The sequence below is a fragment of the Tuber melanosporum genome (assembly GCF_000151645.1).
Source record: "Tuber melanosporum whole genome shotgun sequence assembly, scaffold_36, strain Mel28".
Taxonomy (NCBI): domain Eukaryota; kingdom Fungi; phylum Ascomycota; class Pezizomycetes; order Pezizales; family Tuberaceae; genus Tuber; species Tuber melanosporum.
In genome coordinates this window covers 357,637-384,973 of record NW_003299041.1, presented here as the reverse complement: position 1 = coordinate 384,973, position 27,337 = coordinate 357,637, and the positions used below count along the sequence as shown (strand labels likewise).

Sequence of the window (27,337 nt, the reverse complement as noted above, 5' to 3'; positions counted from 1 at the left end):
CCACGTTGGAGGTTAATACCGCCCGATTGTACAACTATGAGGTTACGCTCAAGAGGAAGGAGCGGGAGGAGGCGGAGAGGGAGGGGAAGGGGAAGAAGGGTGGGGAATGAGGTATCTACTCTTTCTCTTTTCGAGAATAAGTGTGAAGAAAAGACAAAAAAGAAGTAATGATAGGATTACAAGGTTGGTTGGTCGAGAGGTTGGGGGCTGTATGATATCGTCCTCGTATCATGCTTGTACGAGGTAATTAAAAACAACTATGTATGCACAAGTAAAAAATAAAAATAAAAAAAGCCTTATTCCCCCACACTACCCTTCGTTCGATTTTCATGGAGGGGCCTCCTCACTTCTTATGCATACGAATTTGGGATTACCTTGCTTCTACTTCCCCTGTAATTGCTTGCTTTTTTTCTCTTTCTCCTCTTTCTCCCCCAACCATCATCCCCACCTCCGCTACTCACGACCAGTCTCTAGGAGAACCTCCTCTACAATGACAGGTGCATATTCCCCCGTCTCATCCTCCTCATCCTGGCCCGCTAATTCCAGCTCGACCATTTCCCCATCCTCGGTCTGCACAAGTCCCCTCCTGACCACATTCTTATAATCCAATACCCAGTCAAACTTCGCCCTAGTCAACGACTCGATATCCCGGAAAAGCCTCACTATCGAATCCCTGTCTTGGTCGAGTCGTTGTTGTTCGCTGCCCGCATCTTTAATCCCGCTCCCGAATCGTCGGAGCAGCTTCGCGAGCCAATTATCGTCCCCATCTCCACCGTCGATGAAGCCAGCCCAGAAGTCCCCGTCGACGAAGTCCAACTGTGCAAGTAGTGTTTCGAGCAGCCCTTCAAAGAGCTTCCTCCGTTCGTGGAATACGCAGGTTCGGGAGGTTAAGCAGAGGCCGAGTAAGCGGCGGTATTGTTCCATGGCGGAGTAGGAACCAAGGGTGATTGACATTACGAATGACAACTGGAGTTCGCTCAGGAGCCCCCTTTCCGCATCTTCTTGGTCTTTAGAGGTTAGTTTGTGAAGCAGATTATTGAGCGCCCAACTTCTATCATTCGCCATTTCCGTCCGCTCCCGGCCGATTGTGCCGGCGGGCCAGGTAACCTTCAAGTCCACATTTGTCCACACCACATCCACCCCTCCCCCACCGGGCGGAAGTCCCATGATCTCATCCTCACTAACATCGTAATCCATCCCCGAAACCCCCGCAGTCCCGCATACCCACCCCCCCCCAAGGCACCTTTCCAACGTGCGTTCTTGCACACACCCACCCAACGCCCTCCACTCTTCCCGTTGCATATACGGCATCAGGTTCTCCGCGTACACCTTTTCCCCCAATCCCACGGACGACGGAGGAGAATCGACGAGCGTCGCTGTCTCAGCTGCGGGATCCCACGCCTTGCTTATCACTCGCCCCGGATAGGCGTAGAACCAGAACCCGTTGCGTAGCGAGGAATCGGTAGTCGAGGAGTAGTAGAGTAGGTGCAGGCCCGATGGGATCAGCTTTACGCCCTGGAATGCCGGCGTCGAAGAGAAGCTTGTCAGATCGATGCCTATGAAGGTGCCTGGTGGGATGGAGGTTAGGTGGAGGGTGGCGGTTGTTAGGTGCAGGGACAGGGACATCTTGTTTGGTTTGATGGAATTGGTGGGATGAGATCGGTAATTGCAGCGGTGGTGGTGTGCAGTAAGTAGTTCTAGTTTTGTAAGGGCAAGGGTTTGTCGATAGATCTGTTGATCGATCGATTGATTCATGTGATTACGTTCAATGATGATTGCACACCAGGTTTTGGGGTGCGTCGTAGACAGGGAGCGCATTGGGAGCCAAGTGGACATAGCGCCATCTCAAAAGGGTCCATCAGATATCATAGTACGAGTACCGGTATTAGCGCCGAGACAATCATATTCGATACATCACGAGTGCATAGCAGCTTCCTTCAGATCACCATATTATATTAGATGAACATTAGATCTTCGTAAAAACAAGTTAGCCATATTCGCGCCAACAATCCCATCATGCAGCACAAAGGTATATTCCATATCAACAGCAGGAGAGCTGAGAGCGATTACACCACTACTCACAGCGACTAACCCGAGTACAGTACACTCTGTAACTCCTTCTCGCCAAGCAAGCCATCTCCAAACCCTTTCACCTATGATACCACCACCGCCAATCAGCCTCTCCCTCCCTACATTGCCCCACTTCCCCCTCCCGCAATACCATTTATTATTCCCTATACCAAGTTCCCACACCCCTCCTCTTTCACAGCAAGCCCAATTTATCCCAGTAACAGGATACTTAACGAACGAACAGATGAACGCCAGTCTAAGAGACTCCCTTAGCCAAAACCTAAAAAGAAGCGAAAGTAAGAAGCAAGGGGAAAAATTACACCAGGAACAAAGCCCACTACCACTGGAGTATTGACAAACAGCAAAAAAAAAAAAGGGGGGGAGAAAAAAAAAGGGGAGAAAAATCGAGCCCAAACAGGGAAGCAGCGCAGAGAGAACAAAAAACCAGCCCCCTACGTCATTAGGCATTAGTAACTTCCCAGCATGAAGTCCTCGCAACCACACTTCATATCAAAAGGCAACAGTGAGAACGGGCGAGAAAAACAAGCAAAAAGATTAGACCCGAGAAAGATATGTCGCCAAAGGTATCATAAAACAGAGACCAATTGCTTCTGTAGGAACCACAAGAGACAACATCGCCCCACAATACACATTACACCTCTCTTCGAAAGAAAAACAGAAGTGAAGATGAAACCCATTATTTATGCTCCAGGTCGTAAACCACAATGTTATCTGCCGATGCTGGTTGTCGTATATGTACGGTTGAATCATTAAATGCTGTCCAAAAAAGGGGGAGTATGAAGAAAGAGTAAAAGAGTAAATAAGATCAAACACCGTCCCATGATCGCCGTAATCATAAAGTACAAAGGAAAAAAACAAAAGAAACAACCACCCGACCATTAAGCGAAATTGTCCACGATCCAGTGCTGATCACAATGATCACAAGTGCATACTCGTTACTGAACACCCTCGCTTTAGGGAGACCATGCGATGGTGACCGTAAAGTCTCATGTTGGATGAGATATTGTGCAACGAATAGCTGCGACTATCGACGATCATCGATAACCACATCAATACCCTCGGTATCTGAGTGGCTAGCGAGCGTCTCACTGCCAGATTCCCACACAGATTGCGTGTCCTCAACAGGGCTTCGGCATCCAGAAGAAACCGAGGATGAGGAGCCAGTTGTCCACTCATCGTCCTCAGAATGGCAATCACCATTAAAATCAGACATACCGAAGGCATAGTTGGGCGAGTTGCCATTGCCGATCTCCAAAAAGTCGTAATCCCATCGGAATTCCTTGTCAGGTTGGAGCCTCGCGAGGAACTTGGTTTTGGCAACATAAAAGGTGCAAGTGGCCACTAAACAACAATTAACTTGAGGAGAAGAGCGAGGATGCCGAGAACTTACGGAAACTGCCAGCAATGAGGTCCACAGCATAGTGGTGTTGGAGGTAGAGAGTGGCCCACCAAATCCAGAGGATATAGGTGTAGAAAAGCCATTTGCCACGAGGGAAAACATGCCCCATGAACAAAGCCTCGATGGTTGCACAGCCGGCGTGTAGGGATGGCATGGCACCAAAGACCAACGGAGCAGCAGTAAAAGTGGAGGTGTAAGTATTCCAGCCAAACAACTCATCAATACGAGCAAGACCCGCCGGTGACCCTGGCATCGAGTAATTGGCAGGAGCCAACCCGTGAAGGTTCTCATACCCTAATTCAAAAACCTTAGTGCACGGAATCAAACAAACCATCAAACAGGGTGAAGACCTACAAGGTGGAGAACATGGGAACATCAATTGGATGGCAACACCAATGATGTTCATGTAACCAAAGCTGCGGGCAAAGACAGGGACGGTTCCGGGAGCCGCGAAGATAAACATGATGGCGGAGCAGACGGGTGGTGCACCAAAGTGAATAACACCATAGGGAAGCCATGCAAGAACATCCAAGAATGCATTGGTGTTTTTTGACAAGATGTTGCTGAGGTTGGCACCGTAGATGATGTTCTCAAGAGCGGGAAGCACACGAACCCAGATGGGAGGGCGCCATTCCGAGGGGATAAATCTTCAATAATCAACCACGTTAGTGGCTGGTAATGGCAACACGGATAAACCGATTTCCGTCCACGTGACAGGTTCAAAATGGGAAGACATCAAAAAATTGGAAAATCAATAAAAAAAAGAGGAAGACTAAAGGTCAAGTGTACCTGCATGCATAAAACAAGACCAGCCATCCAGCAACGGGTAGAAATGGCAGGAAGAATTGTCGTGTGATGGGCAAGATAAGAGAGGTTATTAAAAGGGTGGAAATTAAGGTTTTGATGATCGCACCCGGCGTTTCTATTATGGACAAACAGAAGATCCCCAAGATGACGAGAAATAGGTATTGACCATCCCAATAACTCCAGCGGTGAGCCCTGAGTGCACGAATGGTGTCCGCAGGATCGTAGGATGTTTGCAATGTCGAGAGATTCGAGGTTGGTGACTGTCCACTCCTCATCCGAGATGCAAACTTCCTTCGAACCCTGTGGAAGCCCGGAATCGAAGGCCAACCCATAAGACTCTGCTTCTTGAAAGATGGATGTGTATCCAGCATTCCCGGAAACAATTTTGATGCGGGCGACTTCATGTTGTGAGGCGCTGTGAGCCAAAAGAAAGGTCCTGGAAGGTTTGGGGCGAAGTGTCGCGTTTATGAGGCTTCCGCGACGGCCTGGAGGAAGGAGGAACTTCTAGTGAGAGGAAGGGTCGAAAGCTGATTACACAGAAGACAACGCTCCGTCAGTAGACGAGATGAGGGAGAGTTAGAAAGAGGAGGGAGCGAAGAAAGATCAACGGGTCTTTCTTCGCAAGCGAGAATAGGAGTTTGAGGGCGCACGGGAAGGTGGGAGACGGGCGAATGCAAAGGGAAGAGGAAGAAGGAAGCGGAAGGTTGCGAGTACTAAGTACTCGGTAATCCTATGGGGGCAGACAAGGTATATTACCTGAGGCTGGGCAGCCCAGCGGTCCAACAAAAATACGTTGCACAATTTGTCCCAGCAACAGCTTACCATTTCCGAGCCCCCCCCTCCGCGCGCCGGGCCAGAAGCTGTTACCCTGGCCCGTCCAATCTCCCATAAATCCACCATCATTTTTCAAGAACCCCTCATGGTTAGTGGAATACTATAATATTATAGGGGTAGGCTCAATACCAGCCCGTCCGTGTACGAGTAACGAGTACAAGTACGAACTGTATGATATTCTGGTTTTTTTCTCTTTTTTTCTTTTTCTCTCTCTCTCTCTTTTTTTTTTCCATGGACTTCTGGACCAACTACAGATCCAGAATCGTAGGGTATTGGAAGCATTTGTCAATTGTCATAGAGCCTGATGCTCTTTCACACCTTCACGATCGTTTTGGTCATTCTAGGAGTGAACAACCTGAGCCAAAATCGTTGCCTCATGGGTGCAGCTCCGTGTCTCACAGCGCCTACCTAACCTTGGCTCCCTACTTGCCCGTGCACGCTTCCCTCACACAAAAAGCTGTTATTCTATTTTACCGGTATTTTATTTTTTCTGTTGCTTTTCGTATTTGTATTTCCTTTTTCTGCTTCCACGTTCGAGTCACGATTCACAGTTCTCATCCATCATCATACCACACACACATCTGTACGGTACTCGTACTGTACTCGAGTACCCGTACAGTAGTCTAGTTGCTATCACTTGCATACAACGGTCGGAAAATGAGGTCATAAATTTTTTTCTGCTCGTGGATGTCACTGGAGCATTTTGCGGTTAGCCCTCTCACCATTTCCGAAGTTGGTCAGCCAAAATTTCGATTCGCCAACAAAGCATGAGAAGGGGAAAAAGGAATGGAGAAAAAGAAAAAATTTAAAAAAAAGAAAGAATCCCACTCGTGGCTTGACCACATTTCTCGTTTTCGACCTACCGGGACTCGAGTAGCTCCGCCCCCCACCGCATTCAAATACCCTTCAGAAGCGCCTAGCGCCCGGACAGGGGTCTCTCCGCCGAGATGAAATACTTGTTGATTTGCTTGGGGGAAGCTAACGGTGCTGTACGAGTACCGGTACTGTAAATTACTCCTCGATGATACAGCCGGATACTCATCAACCCGAACCCCCATTTCGCCGATTTATCATCATCCCGGCTCCGTGCCGACCTCCGCCCTCAACGAATTGTATATAAGTTACTGTATGCACGTACGAGCATGACCAACGACCCGTCAGCACAGCAAACGCTAGAAACCCCTCGAATTCAAGGCAAAAGAGGGAGAAGAGTGAAAGTGGAGATACTTGTATAAACGATAAGTCTGTGGGGAAAAGTATGGGTGATCGCCCATGAGTGCAGATCTCTCCGCGCTATCGTATCGTGACCCTTATCTACCTTGCAAATACAGGTTGCATCACAGGTATATTGTCCTTGGCATTTCAACGCTCCCTAACGGTGACCGGACCACTCATCTTCCGTGCCGGTACTTCAATCTTGTTTCTTCGTTTGGGAGTAAGTTAGCCTACACCCAGGCACTTTACTCGAGTGCAGGTATATAATATGATACCTGTGATAGGGAGGTGGTAGAGGACTACCGTAGCCCAAGTGCAAACATGACCCCTACAACTGACCGGGCCCTTTGAAAGGCGATCCGAAATTGGCCAGACCGTCAAAATTCAACAAATATAAATAAATCTCCTAAAATCCCGGAAGTTATTTATCTATTTATTTATTCTTTTTTTTTTTTTCCCCCTCCAAAGAATATTTACGGGAGGATAGGTTCTCGCGGTACCGATTAAGCAAATCCAGCTTTGTGCCGGTGACTCGCTGGCGCGAGGCCTCCCGCAAAGCTGGGTCTAACTGTTGGGCAGGAAAACAGTGGGCCGTTTTAACCTCTAACACCCGTAAAGAGTGACCCTTTTCTCCTGGGGTTACCGCTTCCGGGATGAAGCATGGCACTACCGTACCGCTACTCTACAGTAACTCGTGCCCGAGTAAAGCGTGTGTCCACACGGACACAGACTGGTCCAGCAGCTGTCGCGAGGCTTGACGAGTGAAAGAGTGGCATAATACTGTACTCGCGCGCCCGTACGCACATCAAACGTCCCCCCCCCTCTCTCTAAGCCTCACGACACGCGGAGCAAAACGGTGGAGATGTGCCCATGAAGGCGGGCGATTCGTATTCTCGAATTGTGCAACGTCAAACAGGATCCCTTACGGTGGCATACCAGCAGTCCAGGCTTGGTAGCAAATATGGCTGGAGATGCTGACTGAGCGGGATCCGGTGCGAGCGCAAGTGCTAGTCTACTGACCATGGGATTCGAACGCAGGGTCATGGTCATGGCCGTCTTCGTTGCCGCAATTAACACTCTATCATGAAACGAAACCCGGTTGCTGGCATACCCGGCATTCTTAACTACGAATGCGACAATCCATGAACCCAATTCCCATCAAATCTATATCGGCCACGACAGGAACAGTACGTACAAGTCCCCCCTCCCCCCGCGGTAAAGTCAAAAAAAAGTCAATGAACAATTAATTCAGGTTAACCCGCAAAAGAACCCCTGCCCCTTGCGATATCATCTCCCCTGGTAGTTGTAACTTGTAACTCCCCTTTCCCTATTGTAAGATCCGGGGCTCAGAGCTACCGAACCGTAGTTAGCCAAGGTAGAGTCCGCACCCAAAGAGGGTTCCTGCATTTAGATAATTTCTCTCGTGCTCCCCGGTAAGTTCAGGTGGCCATGTAAATACCGGCACAGTCCTCCACTACTTGTACCGGCACCCAGCATTAGCATACTACCAATATCGACGTTAAGCGCCAGCGTGCCTTCCTGAACGAAATACCGGTACGGTAGTCTACTCGAGTAGTGAAATAGTGCTTAGGCTCAGCGACCATTTTGAATATCTCGCCAGCAGAGTAGAGAGAGGCATGAAGCATATAGAGTTTTTGCATTAAGTTATGATACCATTATTAGAAGTTGGGCTGCCCCAACCCGCATCACTACCGCCACGATCGGACCAAGCCACTCTACTAGTAAAGCAACTCGACAGACGGAAAGAACTCATCGCATAAATTGGAATCTCTCCCTGCGGTGCTTAAACTGTGGCTCGACCATTTCCATTTCCGGGGCTGGGAGAACTTTCGTCATTTTGAGGATGGAGAGGTACTGTATGTCAAGGGAGAGTGCAGAATTACTTGTGACCAATGGCGTTTTTCTCTTTTTCTTCACGAGACCGGTACCGGTACCAGTACTGTACCTGTGCTAGGGTACAGTAACGGTACTCGGGTATCATACGAGGAGTTTCACTTCGGAAGGCACGCAAGTATTGAAATTTCGTTAACGTTGGGCACCTTGTCGCATAGTTGGGCAGGTTCTTGTGCCATTTTGAGTAGTCAGCAGTGAGAGGTTAATGTAGGCTGCACGCTAGCTGGCAGTACGAGTAGAAATGAGTACGGCACTCGTACTCGTACTGCGCCCGCAGGAGTACAGTGCGAGGCTTGCATAAATTCCGATGCGAGTGCTCACGCGGGATCGAATGTGCACCTATCTGTCGAACTTTGTTCTGCCTCAAGTCACAAGCTCTTGCTAACATAACAGGTCACGTGCGATAAGCAAAAAGTGGTCTAAGCCCAAAATGCTACTCGAGTGCCGAGCAGCTTGGGGTTGATGTCCCAACCAGAGCCGCACATACCGGTACTAGTGGGGCGGGGTGTGGGGGGAAGAAAAAAAGGTAAAAATTATTCCTGTAAAAACCCTGCTGCGCAACATCAATTTCTTTAACTTAATTTTTTTTTCTTGCTATCATACCGGGGAAGAGCTGTTTGGGAGGAAAGAGGAATGTCACTTTTGATATCTAACCTATATCCGATAAATTGATTATATCACGCTCTCTCCTTTTCTCCCACCCCGCCCTCGTTCGGCCCTGCAAACACTCGCGTTCATCATACCCCTGGAGAGGAGCAAAACTGTTCATGCTGTTGCTGCCCTCCGAGTTTCAATGTTAAGGATTGGCTTTCGCCGCTCATTGCCCCAACCTTTATCTAAGACCATAGCCGGAACAACGCCATCGAGAGCAACCGCAGGGCATTCGTCGTTCTGGAGGTTGGAGTTTCCAGGGAAGTTTGTCTGCATGTCATGCCAATCACGTGCCTTGGCCAGTCATGCCCGGCATGGACGTGGGACCCGAGCATCCGGATTTCTTGGAATGATAAAACGTTTAGAGGCCCATGTCCAGCTCATCGAGAAACGGGCCGCCGATATTGAAGCTCAGGGTGCTGCCAGGAAGGTTTGTCGGTCTATACCCCATCCAAAACCGCTGATTGATGTATTTGCTGATCGATGGTGTTGGCGGATGGCCTTATAGAGACTTCCGGATCTTGAAATGACAGAGGAGTTGCAAGATCAAGCCTACGAAGCCTTGATGACACCCGGGTCGAAAACTGCCGTCTTTCTCCCCCAGCCGGAAACTGTATCCAAGATGTTACCGGCCTCGATCGTCGAACGGTTAGGGAGCGCTGCGGCCTTGGTCGATACTTCGACGCCCCTTTGGGGTACGGTGATAGGACAACTGGAGTTCAATGGAGGGTTCCAGGGAATGGAGATAGTGGATGTCAATTGCCTGCTAGTGTCTATGGGTCTTGAAAGCAGGGTGGAGAATTCGCTCAAGTTACAGGAAATGATGGAAAAGGCGAAATTAGAGCCGGACACGCTAACATATGACCTATTGATGATGGCTCATGCGCAGTTGGGATGCCCGGAAGAGGTAAAAACCTTATTCGAAAGTCTCAAAAAAAGTAAAGGATTGGTTCCTGGTCCATGTACTGATCTCTCGATTATTCTGACTGACACAATGTTATCAATAGAGGGTGTACCTCCCACCATATTCACTTATGCGCATCTTCTTAAAGCATTTTCCCTCCAAGCAGATATTGAGGGAGCCGGAAAGGCTTTCACAGAAATGCGTGAAGCTGGTATTCGACCGAATATTGTATGTATCCTCGGTTCCACAGGTATCGCCTTGATTCGATATCATTATCAGTAGTGGGCTTCTAACTTGCACTTACTTTAGGTCGTCTATACAACCCTAATTAAAACGTGTCTAAATCGTCGTGAATTTCCAACAGCTTGGCGTATATTCGACCTTATGAAGTTGAAATCGAAGGCAACAGCGCCAGATACCCGCACCTTTGCACTGATGCTGCATGCATGTGCTATGGAGGGTGAGAGCGAGAAGGCGCTGAATCTCTTTAAAGACATGACAGACCGTATGCGATTGAAACCTACGAAAGAGACATATCATGCTTTGATTCACGCCCTCGCTGTGCGGAAAGACTATTATCAAGAAGTATGGCGGTATGCTACGGAGATGCAAAAAGAGGGGTTCAAAATGGACCGAAGGGTGCTTGGAACACTGATCCAAGCTTGCGGGAAAAGGGGAGACCTAACGAGGGCCAGAATGTTAATAAGACACATGCTGGGTAGCGGGAAGGAAGACATTGTTCCGGACTCGACAACCTATCAATGTCTGTTCAGAGCCTATGCAAATACCGGGGGGAAGAAAAAATGTGTTGAATTTGTGGAGGGAGGGTCACCCGAGACCTCGGCACCCTATGTCGGGCCAGACACCAGACTTGTGAAGCAAGAGGAGAGCTTCAAGGAGGACGCCATACCTTTCTCTCAAAACACAATTCTGAATACCCGCTTGGAGATCATGAGAGAAGCAAGGCGAGTCATGGAATGGCTCTGTACCGTAAAACCGCACCTAGTAGACACTCAGTTGATGAACGCCCTCCTCGATGCCTACTGCAACCATTACTACCCCTTCAAATTCAAAGTATTGTACTATACGGCTTTCACCGACCCCAAGGAATCGGACTACCTAGAACCAACTACTTCCGGAACCGGGGCCGGGAACCTAACGCCCGAACCCAACGGCGTCCCTGCTGCCGACACCATAGACACGGGCAAAGGCACAGGCACAGACGCAGAGCCAGACAAAAACACCCACCCAAATTCACCCGACCAGTCCGCACTCCGAAGGATCGTCCCCAGAAACCTCTACACATTTCAAACCGCACTTTCCGGCGCCTACAAACATTACGATCTATCGTTCGCCTGGGATATCTACAACGACCGCATAAAGTACCTCCTGACGAAACAATACTACTCGCTGTACCGCGAAGCCGAGCGGAGAAGGCTAGACGCGAAAGCAGAGTGCATGATGATCAACATCCTCGCGCGCTGCGAGATGCTCGGCGAGGCTGCAGCCCGACTGAAGACCACCTGCAAGAAGTACAAAATTTACGAGTCGGACATAGCAATACTGCACATCAAGGCTTTGCAGTTGGACGATAAGCAGACGTTGAAGGTTATCAAGGAATGTGTTGGGACTACGCGATACCGGGATTACGCCGTAGGGGCAAGGCATAAACTGCCGTGGAAGGGCGAGGGCGAGGCGGAGGATTCGTCGAGGACGTGGTGATCTTGTTCTCCCCCTTCATCATTTTTCATTCATTGTGCATAATTACGAGTGATAAGAGGTGATTTGCGTTGTATATAGCATAGATGTCTTCCCCCTTTTTTTGTTGGAGGAGGGAAAGGTAAAGGGTTCGGATTGAGCGAGCCTCCACTACGGTCCCTTTGAAAAGGTTTTGTGTATCATATAATGTATGATATCCCGTATTGCGCTATTGTCCTGGGGACAGTGGGGCCTGGGTAACCGGCCACTTGGTCATTATCGTACTCTTCGGTCCATGACAAAGAATGTTAGATAAACTGGAGCACTAAAACTAAAGCACGTGTTGGTATACGATAGAAAATACATTAAAAAATGAATAGAGATGATTCCCTCCCTCCTTTACCAATCCCAACAGCCACTCCCGACCTCCACGACACATACCATTACCATCACAAAAACCCACCCCCCATCATCACTACAGGCGGCATTAAATAGCAAAACTCCTGAAAATTTTTTTTTTTTTGAAAAAACTGGCAGAAAAAACGTTGAGACACTCTCACTATAACATTCATTATCATACGAAAATCAATCTCGAGTCAAATCAAATCAAATCAAATCAATGAACGGACAATCATTTCACACCCCTGCCTGCCTGCCTGCCAAGCTGGCCGGTAATGTAGACAAAAGATATGATACCAAAACGACCGGCAAATCAAATGAAGCGCAACGGACAAAAAATGAAAGCGGTGGAAGGAGAAGTAGAAGTAGAAGCGAAAGAACAATCGTAAAATTCATTAAAAAAAAAAAGAAAGAAGTTGGACCCCGTAATACCCCCCCCCCAACCACCGACACGAACCCCTTCCAGCTCTTTAGCGGAAGGAGGAAAAGAATGTAGGAAAAAGAAAAGAAAAGAAAAACAGGTATCCAGCAATCTTCTCGTAAAAACAAACTGTGGAAAAAAATGATGATAAAAAAAAACCCGCAACATCTCCCAATACTCCATATACGAACTAAAACTTTTTTAGCCACCAAAAAATGCACCCTATTCTTCCCTTGCTTCGCAAACTTCATTTGCCTTTCCTCTCCTTTCACGTTTCTTCCTTTTTTTGGTTCGTTGGTAGTCGTCATAGTAGTAATCGCTTGCTAGTTTCTGATTTGGCTCGAAAGAGGAGTGGAAGGGGAAGATCAGCAGAAGAAAGAAAAGAAAAGCAGAAAACACACACACACAAACAAATTCACCCAGGATCACTCGCGCGTACAATAAAAAGTGATTTTGGAAAGAAAAAACATGTAACGCGCAGAAAAAAAAGAAAAAAACACCGAATGGGATGCGAGGGATGATGCAGGAACAGATGGGTAGATAGGGAAAATGTATATTCCTCTCTTTGTGGTTGGTCAGTAAAAACTGCTATTTTCAGCGTTGGCCATAAATTCGGGTTTGGTGTACATGTCGTCAAAGTTCAATATGCTCGGGTCTCTCTCTAGTGTCGTTAGGCCGAGCATATCCATGCCATCCTGAGAAAATAAGCCGAACTCTTCCGCGCCAGATGAGGATGCGTACTCATCTAGGGAGCCGAATGATCCGACGCCAAACTTCTTCATAGAAGCTCCTACTACCTGCTCTGTCGTTGCAGCTGTCGTATTTATCGCGAGGGGTCCATACGGGGGCACAAAGTCACTTTCGGCCAGTGAACTGGACCCAACGGAATTCCCATTTGACGAGGGTGAGAGCGGTGAGACAAATGACTCGAAGTCATACTCATCACTTGGAGAGGTTGGGGGGGAACAGCCCCGCGATCCTGTGGGCTGGGTGAGAAAATCTGATGAGCCCCCTCTACAACGAGGTGTTGCCTCCTCTTCCTCGCCAAGGATCGGGGTATGAGGCGATGGGGTCTGGGGAAGCGGGCTACCAAAGTCTGGGAGCTCATATGGTGTCTGAGGATTCGAGGATCCTGGTGATCCATCCGCTGCCGAGCTGTCGGAAGTTTCCTCCACTTTCAACTTTTGGTCATCCTCCGGAAGGGGCTTCTTGCGGGGTCTTCCTCTCTTTACCACCTTCTTCACAATGCCCTCAAACGCGCCAACGCACATCCCTCTCTGTCTATGCCGTGTTAGTGCATCGTGCCTTGCAAATGAATTGCCGCACAAGCAGGGGTATGGCTTGACTCCCGTGTGGATCTTGGAATGTCTCTTCAAGTCATGCTGTCTCACGAAACACTTCTTGCAGGCCTCGCATCTATATTGTCTATCTCCAAGGTGGGTTTGAACATGTGACTTGATGTTCTCTTTCCTTCCGAACCTCTTTTTACACTCCGGGAAGAGGCAAAGCCACTTGCCGTCTTGATCAGGGCCAGAGATGAAGCTTGAGATCTCCTCCATTGTGATGCCAGAAGACTTTGCTCCGAGTGACTGGGTAAGTTGGGGTGCCGGTACCCGGGCCCGCACTGGCGAAGGGGTCCCAGGAACGTGACGAGGAGCAGGGGCCAATTGGGGAAGATCTAATACCGGGAGGCTACTAATTGAGGGTGTTGAATTTTCGGGAACTGTTGGCATGGCATTGGCATTGGCACTTTTATAGAGAGCAGTGTGCTTCATTTCTGGGGTGGATGGAACTGAAGAAAATGCTGGTGACATGGCTGAGGATACAGGAGAGTAGTATGACTCCCCCTCACTCTCAGAGCTCATACTGACTGCTGCCATGCTTACAAAGTTCGGGTGGGGTAGAGGTGCGAGATCGAACGTGCTTACAGACTGTAGCTGTCCGGTATGTGGCGGGGTTGGGAGGGAACCAGGGATCCCGTTTTCTTGATGCAAGTTGTGTTCTCCACACTCTTCCAGGGGGAAGGCAGCTCTTAGCGGAGAACTTGACGCGACCATTGATCCCCGTCTTGGTGTTAGAGATACTGGAGATCCAATACTAGACAATAGGTCATCTATCATTTGTGCTGCATCCTGGTTTCCTGCAGGAAAGCATTCGAACGGAGTTTGTGGGGTAGCTGGATAGAATTCTAGTAAGCCAGAGTGAGCGAGTGACATGGTATGAGTAGTTCGAGCAGTTTGAATACTTACCACCAGTGTGCTGATTAGGGGGTGTCTGTGGCCTCTGAGGCTGCAGTGCACAAAAATTATTAAAATTATCCATCGTCAGATGCTGTTGGTCGTGACCACAATTCACATTGATTTCAAGACTTCCCATGTTCCTGGCGGGGTACACGTGGCTACTGCTTAGTCTAGGGCCAGCCGACCCAAGCATCATGAGGTCTGGAACGGAATAATGTCTTCGGTGTTGCTGCCCCCGATACCCTTCTCTGTGACGCGATGGTGTCGGGTATGAGGCTGGCACTTGTGGTTGTCTACGTTGTTGTTGCTGTTGTAGTTGTTGCCTCTTGTTGTCTTGTTTGGCCTCGATAATAGGGTTCTCGGTGACACTGGTCAGTCGGCGGGGCCGTTGGATTTTTTTCTTTGGTGATTGCAACATGGATTATGTGTTATGTAGACCCAATCCAGAGCAAGTATCGACCTGCGACTATTCCTTACGTGAGCAATCGCACAGCCCACATTTAGAATGCGAGAATTATCTAACCTGACGAGAATTTGCTACCCGCAGTAAAGGATGCAGGGCTAAGAAGCGATAGGACAGTAGCCGAGTCCAGGGTATCTTTGCTTGAGAAATAAATGAGGGAGTGAAAGACTGTGCAGTTCGAGTAGCAAAACCACGTAAAACAATGCCAGGAAACAGTTAAGTTCTCAGCAGGTCCGAATTAAGTGATTCTGTGCTAACAGGAACCAGAGGGCGGATGAATGCTTCTGGAATAATACCACCGACTATGTTAGTGAGAGCTTCTTCGGAGAAACTCTTTCGGGGGACCTTCACAGGCGGAGGCGATGGTAATTATTGTTTTATTGTGAGCAGAAGCAGTGGGAGAGAGGAGGGAGAGAGGAAGCGGTGAGGAAGAGGAAGGAGGGTGAGGAGGATGAGTGAAGATGGGACGAGATTAATATCCGAGCGAGGGATGGAGAGAGAAGAGGAAGAAGGGAATCACGGTTCAGGTGAGGAGGATTCTTCTCTGAAAAGAGAGCTCGCGAAATTTGTTTACCAACGGTCTTGGCAGCGCGTAGTTGCTAGGACAACGTATGTTTCTCCGGGCGCGTTTAGACACATTCCGGGGTGACGCAATACCCGCATTCACGTGAGACCGCGTCTCCTCATGGCAACCAGCCATTTTGAAGTCTTGGTTTTTGATTACATAATACAGGTCCGGTTTTCTGTGACTGCTGTTTGGCCTCTTGTCGGATTCACCACACAGAACTTTGTTCCTTATCTTTAAGTTCCCCTTTCCCCACAAGGTTTTTTTTTTTCCCCGCTAACGACCCGACCGACATCGAAGGTAGTACCATCCCCCCCGATGAACTTTGCTTCTGCCTTTTTGCCTGGAATACTAATTTCGATATCTTACAGACGCAATTATTGCTGAGCTGTGGTTAATCGGTTTACCCTCTCTCAATATATCGAAATATTGAAGATTGTATAGCCTAACTTGCATTTTTTTCAGACAACAATGCAAATTTTCGTTAAGACCCTCACGGGTAAAACTATCACCCTTGAGGTTGAGTCTTCGGACACCATCGACAATGTCAAGAGCAAGATCCGTATAACCCCCAAAATTCAATACTCGAGTTAGATGTTCTCCCAAACATACTGATGGAGTGAAATAGAGGATAAGGAAGGAATTCCCCCAGATCAACAGCGTTTGATCTTCGCTGGGAAGCAGCTTGAGGACGGTCGCACCCTTTCGGACTACAACATCCAGAAGGAGAGCACCCTTCATCTCGTCCTCCGCCTTCGTGGTGGTGGTAAGAAGCGCAAGAAGAAGGTTTACACCACCCCAAAGAAGATCAAGCACAAGCGCAAGAAGTAAGTCCGTATTTGCAGGAGTTTTCGGTTCAGGTCCGGCAGCAACTGACGGGGCGTATTGCCTAGGACCAAACTCGCTGTCCTTAAGTACTACAAGGTTGATGGTGACGGCAAAATCGAGCGTCTGAGACGCGAATGCCCAACTGAAGGGGTCAGTAATTCTTCCCAGGCCCGGATGTTTACTCTTTGCTGACGATTGTTTGATTAGTGCGGTGCCGGTGTCTTTATGGCTGTTATGACCAACCGCCAATACTGTGGCAAATGCCATCTCACCTATGTCTTCGACGATGCTTAGGTTATGTCTTCAGGGTAGGGAGGAAGCAATCGCGGTGCATATGTAATACCATCTTGTTGTGGTTGAACGAAAATAAATAAATCAAGGCCTTTTCCTAGCCCATATCTAGGCTATCCACTATCTGCCTAAATATTGCCCAATCTTAGTGACAATGCTACTCTTGAGAAATAGTTGCGGTGCGGATGAATCAATCCTCCTCTAAAGCATAATCGTAGATCTGACCAAGCCGAGGGATAGTCTCAAGTGATTCTGCCTTCCTCCGTATTGTGCTAAGAACTACGAGTAAATCCGGTAGAAGAAAATCCATATGCTGTCACTGTTTTCTTATGAATAAACTCCTCGCCTTTTAGCCCGTGGAAGGATTGGCTAGGCCCTGATGTTTCAATAGCTTTCAAATATATTTATTTCAATAGCTCCCTTGCCGCGCCTATTTATCCGCCTATTTATCCCAGCCCAATTTCCAGCAGAGAACTAGTACCGTATTGTGTCCCTATCACAAAAATACCGGTATTATTATAATATTATAACATTTTATCATGGCAACTATATCCCAAGGGATATGTCCAACAAGTCCCCGCATGCAATCTGCGATAACAACGGCTAGGGCAAAGGGCGCAATCTAGACTAGAGAGGTATCATACTGTACAAGTACAGTATCATACCGACCTTATGATAATAACAGCCTTGTAGGCAGTAATGATAAACAAGAAGAAAAAACGATAGGGGGAAAAAAAAAAGGAGTTCCAACGAAGTATCTGCTCCGTAGAGCTCTTTCTATTGTGTCCCCTTTACCGTATTCACCAAGAATGCCGATAACAAAAGCAGCTGCGAGTTATCACTAGATGACATTGTAGTCGAATCCCGCGCGGGAAAAGAGAAGAAAGAGAAGGAGGGGGGAAATAAATGGTCAAACAGCACACCAAGCCTCCGAGTCAGTCAGTCAGTCAGATTTCTCCTCGTCCACAGTAAGCCACTGGTAATTAGTCAGACAGAAACCCCCTACGCAGGTGCAAACACAGAAGCACTCGTACTCGGGGAGTCCTCGAGTACAGGGCGTTGTGTATAGTACGAGTACAAGTGCGGGCCATATGCAGGATGGATAGTCTAATTTCCCTCGGACGTAAATTCTCCGGTACAACGTACGGTGCCGTAGCAGAAGTTTTAAGGTCGGGGGGGTTTATGATGACAGGTTTAGAGTGAGGGTGCGTGGCTTGCTGGCTGTACAAGTACAATCCATTCTTTCTATCTGGTACGTCAAACGACTAGAGTGATGCTGTCTTCTGGAACCGTGGTTTTGTAGATGATTGTTTGGTAGATGATTGTCTGGCGGCCTTGGTGGGGGGGGGGGCGTACACGGTGCTAAATTACATATATTCCTCGCCGCACGAGCAAAAGTACTGTCTGTACTCAGGAGACTGAGCAAGGCAGAGAGAAAAGTACCGACTTTTAAGACTCTTTCTCCTCTCCCCACCTCCGCTTGAACAACACAGAAATATTCAAAAGCGTTTAAGTATTCATGGGAAGAAAGAAAAAAAAGGGAGCATTTGTGCGTAATAAGGAGTCTTCCTGCTATTGTGCGAGTGTACTGGAGCAGTGCGGTAGAGGTTCTGTGCAATACCGTCCCGTATTCGTCGAACCTGCCTGTTACAGGGCACGAGGTTCAGAATTTTGTGCCTGTGTACGTTTCAACTCCCATTTGCTTGAATCAAATAAACGCCAAGTCCTGATACATTCTTGCGGTTAACCCTGTGTGTGGGGGAGGGGACTTAATTGTGTAGAGGAAGGGCGCTAGCGATGGAGACTTTGAGCTGAAGTAGTGTGTGGTGTGTTGTGGGGATCCAAGGGATGGTAGGATACAGGAGTATGGTAGTGGTATCTTTCCGCCGGATGCGGTGGTCCTAGTGGCGGTAGTCTGGCGCTGTCCCGCAGTGCCAGTGCCATAGTGATGCGTACTCGAGTACCGTAGGTCTCCATTCCTGACGCCGGGAATGTTGCGGAAACGTCAAATCCAGGCTTCCAGCTCTCTACCGAACGTTGTGGGCTGCCTCGGGGTGCTCCTGCCGGTCGATTGGCTTGGTATGCGGAGGTGGCGAGGCGGTCGGCGTGTGGAGGGAGTGGGGTGGAGATTAGGAAGGGCACGTCAATTGAAGGGGGATGAACGGCTGAGGTGTTTCTACTGTCACCCAGTAGTATTACCGGTACTAGGATATCTCTGAATGAGGCTATCACGAGAATAAATTTTTTTTTTACAACAAAAACTACCGGTAGCATCTCGAAACCGTTTGTCTGGCAGGTTCCGAGGGAATTCTTCTAATGTCGGTATTTCCTTCCCATGAACACTCGTTACACATAGTGTTGGTAAGTTGGACTCCGGTTATCGATAGGGGAGACGGGGGAGGAAGAAACCAGGAACTGCACGCCGATTGTATTTCTTCCCTGACCCATGAAAGTACTCGTACTTGAATGCCTATTTTTTTCCTGGGGGGAGGTTTCAACGTGAGCCCACTGGGACGATTCCACCGATCTCGTAGGGCGCCGTAATATTATTGTAATTGCTACAAGTAGAAAGTGAAGTAATTCAGGGGGCCAAGAATGGTAGAACCGTACCGCCCAGAATTTGGCAAATATACTCGAGGGTCGAGTTACAGTACCGGTATCGTACAGTACTAGGAATAGAAGAGAAAAGTTGCATTAACTTCCTGACCCACACCGCTGGACGGAGGACAGAAGGCCAGGTTGGCAAGGGGTGTGAATAAGTAGATGTTGAGGAAAGAAAATACCAGTAGTGTGGTGTTTTTGAGTTTTCCTTCTTCTTCATCTATCCGTCTTCCGTGAGCGCTAGGAAGCGATCGGGTTACCGACAATTGACAAAATATCATACTTGAGCTCTATCATACAAATGGCGGATTATACCAAGGGAGGGAGGGAGTTGAGGTCGGGTTACAAGGTCTCGGTACTAGGGAAAACTATCTTTAGTCCCCGGTCCATCCCCTGTCATTGTTAACCATAAATTGACCGCCAAGGTTAAGCCGCAAACCGAAAACGTTTCAAGCGAAGACCTCCTGTTTAAAGATCCAAACATCTTCCAACAACCGAACGACCCCCGGGTGGGTCACTAGGCCTTTTAAGGCCTAGCTATATTCTTTGAGTCAGGCGCTTACACTGATTCGGCATAGCTTGATTGCGAAAACTCGGTTGAGGTTCAGTTCTTGTCCCCCTAGGGAGTCTCTCTTGTCGTTTCAACAGGCCGCGGAAGTGAAACCTGGGCAAGCCCTTTTCGAGCCAATTCAGCGTGAATCCCCCTCCCCTCAAAGAAAAAGGGAAGGAAGGGAAAGAAATGGATACTTCCATTGGTTGGATTGCCCGTGCTTTTTGCGTGATGGGATGATCGTCGGGTAGACTGGATTCTATCCATCGCTCTCTCCAGGACGCGCGCTTCTAATTGCGGGCGCTGCATGAGGATCCGACCTTCAGCCGACCGCAGCCTGTCTACTCGTACTCTACTGGAAACCGCTTGCCCTCCAGTAACTGAACTCTGGTTGGCATGCTCAAGCATTCGCCTTGCTTAGCTGGAAGGAGTAGCCTGGCTTGGTTATAACATAGACTATTCTTTTCTCACGCTATGTCTCTTTTGGGACTCTCTTCAGGACCACTTTTCAATAGGGTACCCCCTAGTGCTTGGATAGCACTACCCGGGCAGAAAGGAGCTACCCCTTCTTTTTTTATGTCCTCGTGTAATACCGGTATGCTGTACGTGGTGCTTTTGGGGAATTCTTGCCGGTCAATAAGATACAAGTGCAGTGGCGAAGGAATACTGGGGGTCAAGAAGGGGGATGATGACAGTGGGCGGTTTGAGGTGTTGGCTGCGTACTAGTACGTGCGGTAATCAGGTCCCTATCCATCTGCAGAATGTGGGATCTTAGCCCTCCTGGGTGATATTTGGTACGACCGCTTCTGGTTCATCGTGGGAAAGGGATGTGCAGATGTGGAGGGGGGGGAAGGAGTGGGCTCGTTGGTGGGTGGTTGGAAACAGAGGTTCATGTACGGGCGGCCGTTTATATCTGCACCTATTCCCGTCCATTTCTTGGTCTTTTTTTCCCTTTCCCTTTCCCTCCTCCTTTTCTCCTTATCTTCCACTTGTGGTGAATATCTTCAGTCATTCTTTGGTTCGGGTATTACCAAGGAATTCAGTTCCTTTCTTTCCTTCCCTTTTCGTTTGCTATTCGTTCCCCTCTTGCATTGATTGCAATCAGGAGGCCTTCTCTCCCTCTCAGTTTTCTAGTCACACATCCCGGTGGTGCGCTTTAATCACAATTTGACCATTCAAATTTTTTCTTTTGACGACCTTTATATATATATATATTCTACCTGAAGATATATAACCAACCTACTTTCGGATAGATCATCATGAAGTTCTCTACCAGCGCTCTTCTTATCTTCCTCTTGGCTTCTTCAGAAGTCGTTATAGCCGCGCCAAGAAGGGGTCGTGGTGGTCGTCGCGGAAGAGGTAGGGGAAGAGGTGTTGGCGGTCCTAATGGTAGGTTACCCTATTCTAACGAACACCTGGTAACAATTAATTAATCAATTAACCTATTTTTTTGTACAACCAGGTGATGGCACCAACATCTCAACGACTATTACGGGCAATGACGGAAAACCTACACCGACTGTTACAGATGTCTTCAACCTTGTATCGACAACCATGACCTTGCCGGATGGGAAGGTCACAGAAACGGTTGTCCCCGATGAGGATACCTTAACTACGATTACTGAGGCAAATGGGAGCGTCACCACTTCTACTTTGCCAGAGGAGACGGGGGTCGATGGGGGTGATGAGGAAATCCCTGAGGGTGAGGAGGAAACTTCAGCTGCTCCAACTGCTACCGACATCGCACCGGAAGCTGTGGCGGGCTCTTCTACTAGGGGGAGGGGCGGGAATAATTCGGAGGCTGCTGCGACTACTACTGGCAGGAGGGGCGGGAACGGGAATAATAATTCGGGGGCTGCTTCGACTACTACTTCTGGTAGGAGGGGCGGGAATGGGAATGCTGGTGCCAGCACTACTACATCTTCAAGTGCTAGTGCTAGCCCTACCAATAGAGGTTTGTAGATTATCCTGTATCCATGCCTGATACGTTACTAAATCGTACTATAGGAAACAATGGAGGCAACAACGGCGGCAACAATGGAGGGAATAATGGAGGAAACAATAATGGAGGCAATAACGGAGGAAACAATAATGGAGGCAATAACGGAGGAAACAATAATGGAGGCAATAACGGTGGAAACAATAATGGAGGCAATAACGGTGGAAACAATGGAGGCAATAACGGTGGAAACAATAATGCCGGCAACCTCGCTCTCGACCCTGCCAATGTTCAAGACGCTAGCACCAAAACCGGCCAGGAAGCCGGCGACGATCCCAATCAAGCCGAGTCACTTACTGACGGGGCTAATTTCATCAACTTCTGCAAAGGAAAGACGTTGACGAACGGTCTTCAAGTCAAGAGCGGTTCTTGCAATGGCATCGTCATGGGAGATATCCCTTCCACTTCCAACATGGTCTCCACGATCATCACTTCTCCTACACCTGGCCAGAACATCCAGGCAAACACTGAGTTCACTGTTAAGGTTACCACCAGGAATCTAGTCGCTGGAAGCTTTACTAGTATGTCTTTTCTACCTTTCCCATATGAGCATTCTAGCCAGTGCTAACGTCAATTCCCTAGACCCTGCGAACACCTACTATGCCGCCCCACAGCAGCTCCAGGGCGGGAAAGTTGTTGGACACACCCATATTACGATTCAAAAGCTCGATGCCTTGAACACCAATAAGGCACCCGACGCCGGTGTGTTTGAGTTCTTCAAGGGTATCAATGACCGTGGTGATGGAAACGGCAATCTCGAGGCTGTCGTTACTGGTGGTCTTCCGGCAGGTGCATATCGACTTTGCACCCTCAGTTCTGCATCCAACCATCAGCCGGTCATCATGCCCATCGCTCAGCGTGGTGCACAGGATGATTGTACCAAATTTACTGTTGGCGGGAATGGTTAGTCCTCATATTCACTCACTCGGTCTTCTGAACTCTGAAGCTAACTTTTATAGGTGGTAATAACAATAACGGTGGCAACAATGGTGGAGGCCGAGGACAATAGTCTCCCCATTCCCCTCAATAAACCCACCCAATGGCCCCTATTCATAATCTTCTTCTGTACAAGTATTATTTTTCTTAGTTATTTTTTTCTTGCCCTCCTGTGGCCCCCCCACCCCCACCATAGCCTTCACCTTGCTTCCAGTGGAAGTCCGGGAAGGCTCGCCCCGGTGATTCCCAACCGCACCCGTTGACCTAGGTGCATGTATCGAGTTCTCGAGTAGTATATAGTCTATTGTACCGTATTTTTTACCGTCATTAAGTACCGTTAAAGTCTAGCACATAATGAACACGACCCGAGTGATTAATATAGCCTTTCATTAACTTGCAAGCCTCTCTGAGAATTTTTTGTTGCGGTCACCGCAAAGTTGCGAAGCCGGCCTCTCGTAGCGACCGATTCTGGCAGTGACTAAGCCTCGCTGTGTTCGCTATGTGCGAGATTTTACGGTTCTGCGGATTCCTTCTTCGAGCCACAATCCCCCCCTTTCCTGGGGTGGCACTGCAATTTGACCAATGAGCGCTGGGCGTGACGTTGTCTGATACGTTAGCCGTTACAGCGCGAAAGGCGGGCGCAGTAAGCAAGCAAGTAGCAAGTAGGTATTATAAATATATGATACCTATCATATCGTGGGATACGGTGGAGTTCTACGGTACCGTCGGTACACCCCTTAAGCGAGGGAGGGGGTGATGGGAAAAGGGGCTTGCGCTGGTGGATAACGGCATGAACGGTTTCTGTTACTCGTAAACATTTGGTCGCCTCGAGCATTACGAGTAGTGCACTGGTGCAATAACGTGTTGTAAGGTGATATGGTCTTCTAGCGCTTGACTTCCCCCCCCCAGTTCATGGTTCTGTTTATTTATGGCGTCATCAGTTATCACTCGGTGGTACTACCAGCGGAGAGTCATCAATACACGAGAAGTTGGGGGGAGGGAGGTTCACTTTAGTATCATACCTTTTTTTTTTTGCTCCTGTCAGAAGTGCTAGAAAACATTAGGAATTGGTTCATCGGAAGGTGTACGAACTTGGAAAGTATACATTATGATATGTATGTGAGGATTCAAAATCACCGTCTTTAACCCCCCCCTTCAATTAATTTAATTTGTTTAAACATGGTATGATACTCATGTATTTCTCCTCCCTTTCCCAATCGTTTTTTTGAAAGCTTGCAGGGGGGGGATGGATAGAGGAGGGGGTATCATTAGGTGTTTTTATTTTTTTTATTTTTTATAAAGCGTGACGATGTTTGTCTTGCGTGGTTTGGCACGCACTAGGGGGGGGGGGGCTGGATGATCTCTTCTTCTTCGAGGACTTGAGGGTGCGCCTATCTAGTGTATGATGATATTTCGGATTTATGCTTGCAAGGAGAAGTTCGCAGATGGAATTAGGATTTCTAGAATATTCTATTAGCAAGAGTGTGCTTTCGTAAATCACACTTGTTCGCCACAACCAGACTCGAAGTTCATTCAACCTTGGTGCTGGAGAACAGATGTTTTTAAGCTTCCAAATACGTGGTATTACAAGCTGTAGAATATTATAATTTGTTAGGCGGAGGCCAACTCTAATATGCATTGAGAAGGCTTGGGTGGGAATCTTTGGTATAGATGGAGATTGTCTAGAAAGGCTCAGTATGTCATGAACATGGCTTAGCAAGGAAAGGATTTTCATATGACTTATGATTATGAGTTATAGGTATGTTATCATTTCACGCATATGACTTACTTGAGTCATAGACTTGTTATGTTAGGATTTGTTGTGTTTAGAAACATGACTTGATTATGAGTCATGGGAGATGCACCTGGCGAGTATGCCTTGCGCATATGATTTATGTTTTGAACATAACCTCATTATGAGGTCATGGGTTTTGTGCATGTGACCACTTTGGTTAAATGACTAGTTTGTTATGATTTGGTTTTGCGCATGTGACAACTTTGGGTCACATGACTTAGGGCGGAAAGAGTACTATATAAGGGGGCCAGTACGGCTGAGGAGGATAGGCTCTTCACGCTTTGTTCAAAGTCCTTTCCTCATTCTTGACTTCTCTCCACCTTGGCAGCGTTTCTATTGCATCCACGATGGTCTTTTTTGTCTTGGATTCTGGAGGAGATATCTGAGTTCGCTCAGTAGTTTCTGCAGTTCTTGATGTTAAGTCTGTCTGTGTTGGTGGTTGCATTGCGGATTACTTGTTTGCACCATTTTGTCCCCTGCTAGTTATTTCACAATAATGGTACTTTGAGCTCTTCATCATGATTACTTATAGGCCCCTTTCGGTAAAATGTCTACAGCTTCCCGATTATTGTCTACTTGCAGATTTCATGTTCTATTGAGGGGATTTGTAATAATCCCTCTTCGGATGGTTATTTCTTGGCAATGGGGAACGATACTTCTCTTCTTCTTCTTAGTCTTATGATAGCTCTAGGCCAATGTCAAAGTTACTGATAGTACAAGACCTCTGTCTCCTATTGAAAACGCCTATCGTAAGCTTTTTCTAACTCTTCTTCATGAAAAGTTCTCTTAACGTAACAGTCAATAAAGGTCATGATAATGATAAAGAGCATAAAGGTGTTTTATATTCGTTATAGTAATAAGTAGGAAAAGTACTTAGAAGTGAATCTAATTTTATTTAAACTTGTACTGCCAACACTGGTATACGATGAGCCCCTGCTGTCACAGGGATACCGCTAACCGGTATACTACTAATCCTAAGCTAACTAAGTCTACTGACCTGCACCTACCATCCCCGAGTCATGCCTGTACTAGAACTAATTATAAGACGATCAAACAACTCAGTACCCACTGCAGTCCAAGTCTATAGCCTCCCTGGTATGAAGTCAATCAGCACTAAGTGTAGCCGAAGCCGAGCAAAAGACCAACTCGACCAGGTTCCTCATCCAACAAACATAAAAACACTAGCTCCCGGCCTAAATATCCTCTCGCAAAACCTCCACCACAGTAGAAAACTAACAAAACAAATCAAACCTACAGAGGGTACAATGACAGGGAGATTCCGAAGAGCGTACCAGTGAGGAGGACCTGTATGTTAGACGGAGACAATCTGATAGACTTCAGAATTGTCTAGACTAATCAAAATTCATTTCTGTAGATGGAGATTGTCTAGGAAGGCTCAGGTTCACTCTTTTCGTTTATGACTACTAAGAGCGAAGTAAATTCGGTAAAGTAAAATAGAATTGTAAAAACAATATTATAATGTTAAGGTCTCTTCTCTGTTGCTTGATGATGTCTAAAGCTTGGAAGGCACTTCAATATTTATATTCTGCATCTGAGTGTTCGCAGACTACATCTATTTATCATACTACTATATACCTTTCTGATTATAACTCACAACGTCGGGTATTCTTAAAAGGTGTGAACACCAGGAGACCCTGAAAATCACCACACCCTCTTTGCTAATTATGATATAACTAACTCGAAACCATACTGTTCCCAATAGTAGTTATCCGATCTTTAGAGTCTTTAAACTTGCGGCCTAGTTCTCAAGTTGAACTCAGTTGGCTTTAATTGTCTTCGTGATTGATGAAATGATCAGTTTCATCTGTGGGTTGTATCTGCGAAGGTAGTTGTAATCACAACTCTTTTTTGGTTGCCTGACTTTAAACCTCCATAACTCCTTACCCAACCTATAAATGTCTTCCAGAGGACTTCCTACTAATTCGCAGAAAGCTATTCTACCGTATTGATAATTATTCCCTCAGTCGACAACCCTTGGTTGCTTTGAATAACAGGATTTCAATTACTGTTGTCGTATGAGAAGTTGTCTTTGTAACTACAATGTGTTCAGAAACCTGGTTGCAACACTCCGTGAAGTCTAATAACTTCTATAGTAGTGTTTCTCAGAGTTCTAGACTCTTCTAAAAATTGTAGGGTGAGTGTGAATGTATTGGTCTCTTGCTGAGATCCTTTACCATTCAATAACATCTCTTTGTGTAGAAACGTCCTGTTACTTACGGCCTATGCCAAAGGTATCACATCTTTGAAGCCTAGTAACATTCTGAGTAGTTGACAGAGTTACTCTGTTCCACTTCTCAGACCTAGCCAAAGGTCCCCTCTCATGTATTCTGCAAACAGGATCAGGTCGGATAGACAGCGGCGACGAATACAGTGTTATTCTGACACTTTCGATTCTGTAGCATTATATTCACAGGACGCAACTGAGATTAATATGTATGATGACGTGCAGGTCCCGTAAGGGGGCCAGTGGGGAGTGTTGGAGACCAGAGATTCCAATTCTGGGTGAGGTTACCCTACTTAGAGTGACTTCTGGGTATCAGATCTCAGTATTCCTAATAGTAATGCGAGTACAAGATGATCATCAGTATCAGAAGTGATAGTGAAGATCAGAGTTCTCTGAGTTATCAAGATATCGAGAGAATGGAAGAGGTAAGGTCATTACCTATTGAAGAATTAAGCAGGAAGGAGTAGGATCGTTAGACCTTGTCACAATCC

At 47.4% G+C, this 27,337-nt stretch overlaps 6 protein-coding genes; 3 read left to right on the top strand and 3 right to left on the bottom strand.

Annotated features, from left to right (window-relative positions):
- Nucleotides 1-216: 216 nt before the first annotated feature.
- GSTUM_00007465001 (uncharacterized protein) lies at nucleotides 217-1,774 on the bottom strand. XM_002839439.2 has 1 exon: nucleotides 217-1,774. The coding sequence occupies exon 1, from the start codon at nucleotides 1,624-1,626 to the stop codon at nucleotides 454-456; it is 1,173 nt and encodes a 390-aa protein (XP_002839485.1). The 5' UTR covers nucleotides 1,627-1,774; the 3' UTR covers nucleotides 217-453.
- Nucleotides 1,775-1,945: 171 nt separating this feature from the next.
- Nucleotides 1,946-5,131, bottom strand: GSTUM_00007464001 (uncharacterized protein). XM_002839438.2 has 4 exons: nucleotides 4,280-5,131; nucleotides 3,845-4,137; nucleotides 3,482-3,784; nucleotides 1,946-3,432 (listed from the first exon to the last, which is right to left on the bottom strand). The coding sequence occupies exons 1-4, from the start codon at nucleotides 4,699-4,701 to the stop codon at nucleotides 3,116-3,118; spliced, it is 1,335 nt and encodes a 444-aa protein (XP_002839484.1). The 5' UTR covers nucleotides 4,702-5,131; the 3' UTR covers nucleotides 1,946-3,115.
- A 3,699-nt stretch (nucleotides 5,132-8,830) lies between these two features.
- On the top strand, nucleotides 8,831-11,742 carry GSTUM_00007463001 (uncharacterized protein). XM_002839437.2 has 3 exons: nucleotides 8,831-9,341; nucleotides 9,420-10,043; nucleotides 10,125-11,742. The coding sequence occupies exons 1-3, from the start codon at nucleotides 9,186-9,188 to the stop codon at nucleotides 11,535-11,537; spliced, it is 2,193 nt and encodes a 730-aa protein (XP_002839483.1). The 5' UTR covers nucleotides 8,831-9,185; the 3' UTR covers nucleotides 11,538-11,742.
- Nucleotides 11,743-12,908: 1,166 nt separating this feature from the next.
- GSTUM_00007462001 (uncharacterized protein) lies at nucleotides 12,909-14,390 on the bottom strand (the record flags this gene model as incomplete). The annotated part of the gene is made up of 1 exon (XM_002839436.1): nucleotides 12,909-14,390. One exon carries the CDS (start codon nucleotides 14,388-14,390, stop codon nucleotides 12,909-12,911), a length of 1,482 nt encoding a protein of 493 aa, XP_002839482.1.
- Nucleotides 14,391-15,855: 1,465 nt separating this feature from the next.
- Nucleotides 15,856-16,825, top strand: GSTUM_00007461001 (ubiquitin-40S ribosomal protein S31 fusion protein). XM_002839435.2 has 6 exons: nucleotides 15,856-15,901; nucleotides 15,973-16,002; nucleotides 16,067-16,163; nucleotides 16,230-16,428; nucleotides 16,495-16,579; nucleotides 16,637-16,825. The coding sequence occupies exons 3-6, from the start codon at nucleotides 16,073-16,075 to the stop codon at nucleotides 16,721-16,723; spliced, it is 462 nt and encodes a 153-aa protein (XP_002839481.1). The 5' UTR covers nucleotides 15,856-15,901; nucleotides 15,973-16,002; nucleotides 16,067-16,072; the 3' UTR covers nucleotides 16,724-16,825.
- A 4,305-nt stretch (nucleotides 16,826-21,130) lies between these two features.
- Nucleotides 21,131-22,989, top strand: GSTUM_00007460001 (uncharacterized protein; the record flags this gene model as incomplete). XM_002839434.2 has 6 exons in its annotated part: nucleotides 21,131-21,260; nucleotides 21,334-21,573; nucleotides 21,625-21,825; nucleotides 21,879-22,391; nucleotides 22,453-22,773; nucleotides 22,830-22,989. 6 exons carry the CDS (start codon nucleotides 21,131-21,133, stop codon nucleotides 22,877-22,879), a joined length of 1,455 nt encoding a protein of 484 aa, XP_002839480.1. The 3' UTR covers nucleotides 22,880-22,989.
- Nucleotides 22,990-27,337: the final 4,348 nt, after the last annotated feature.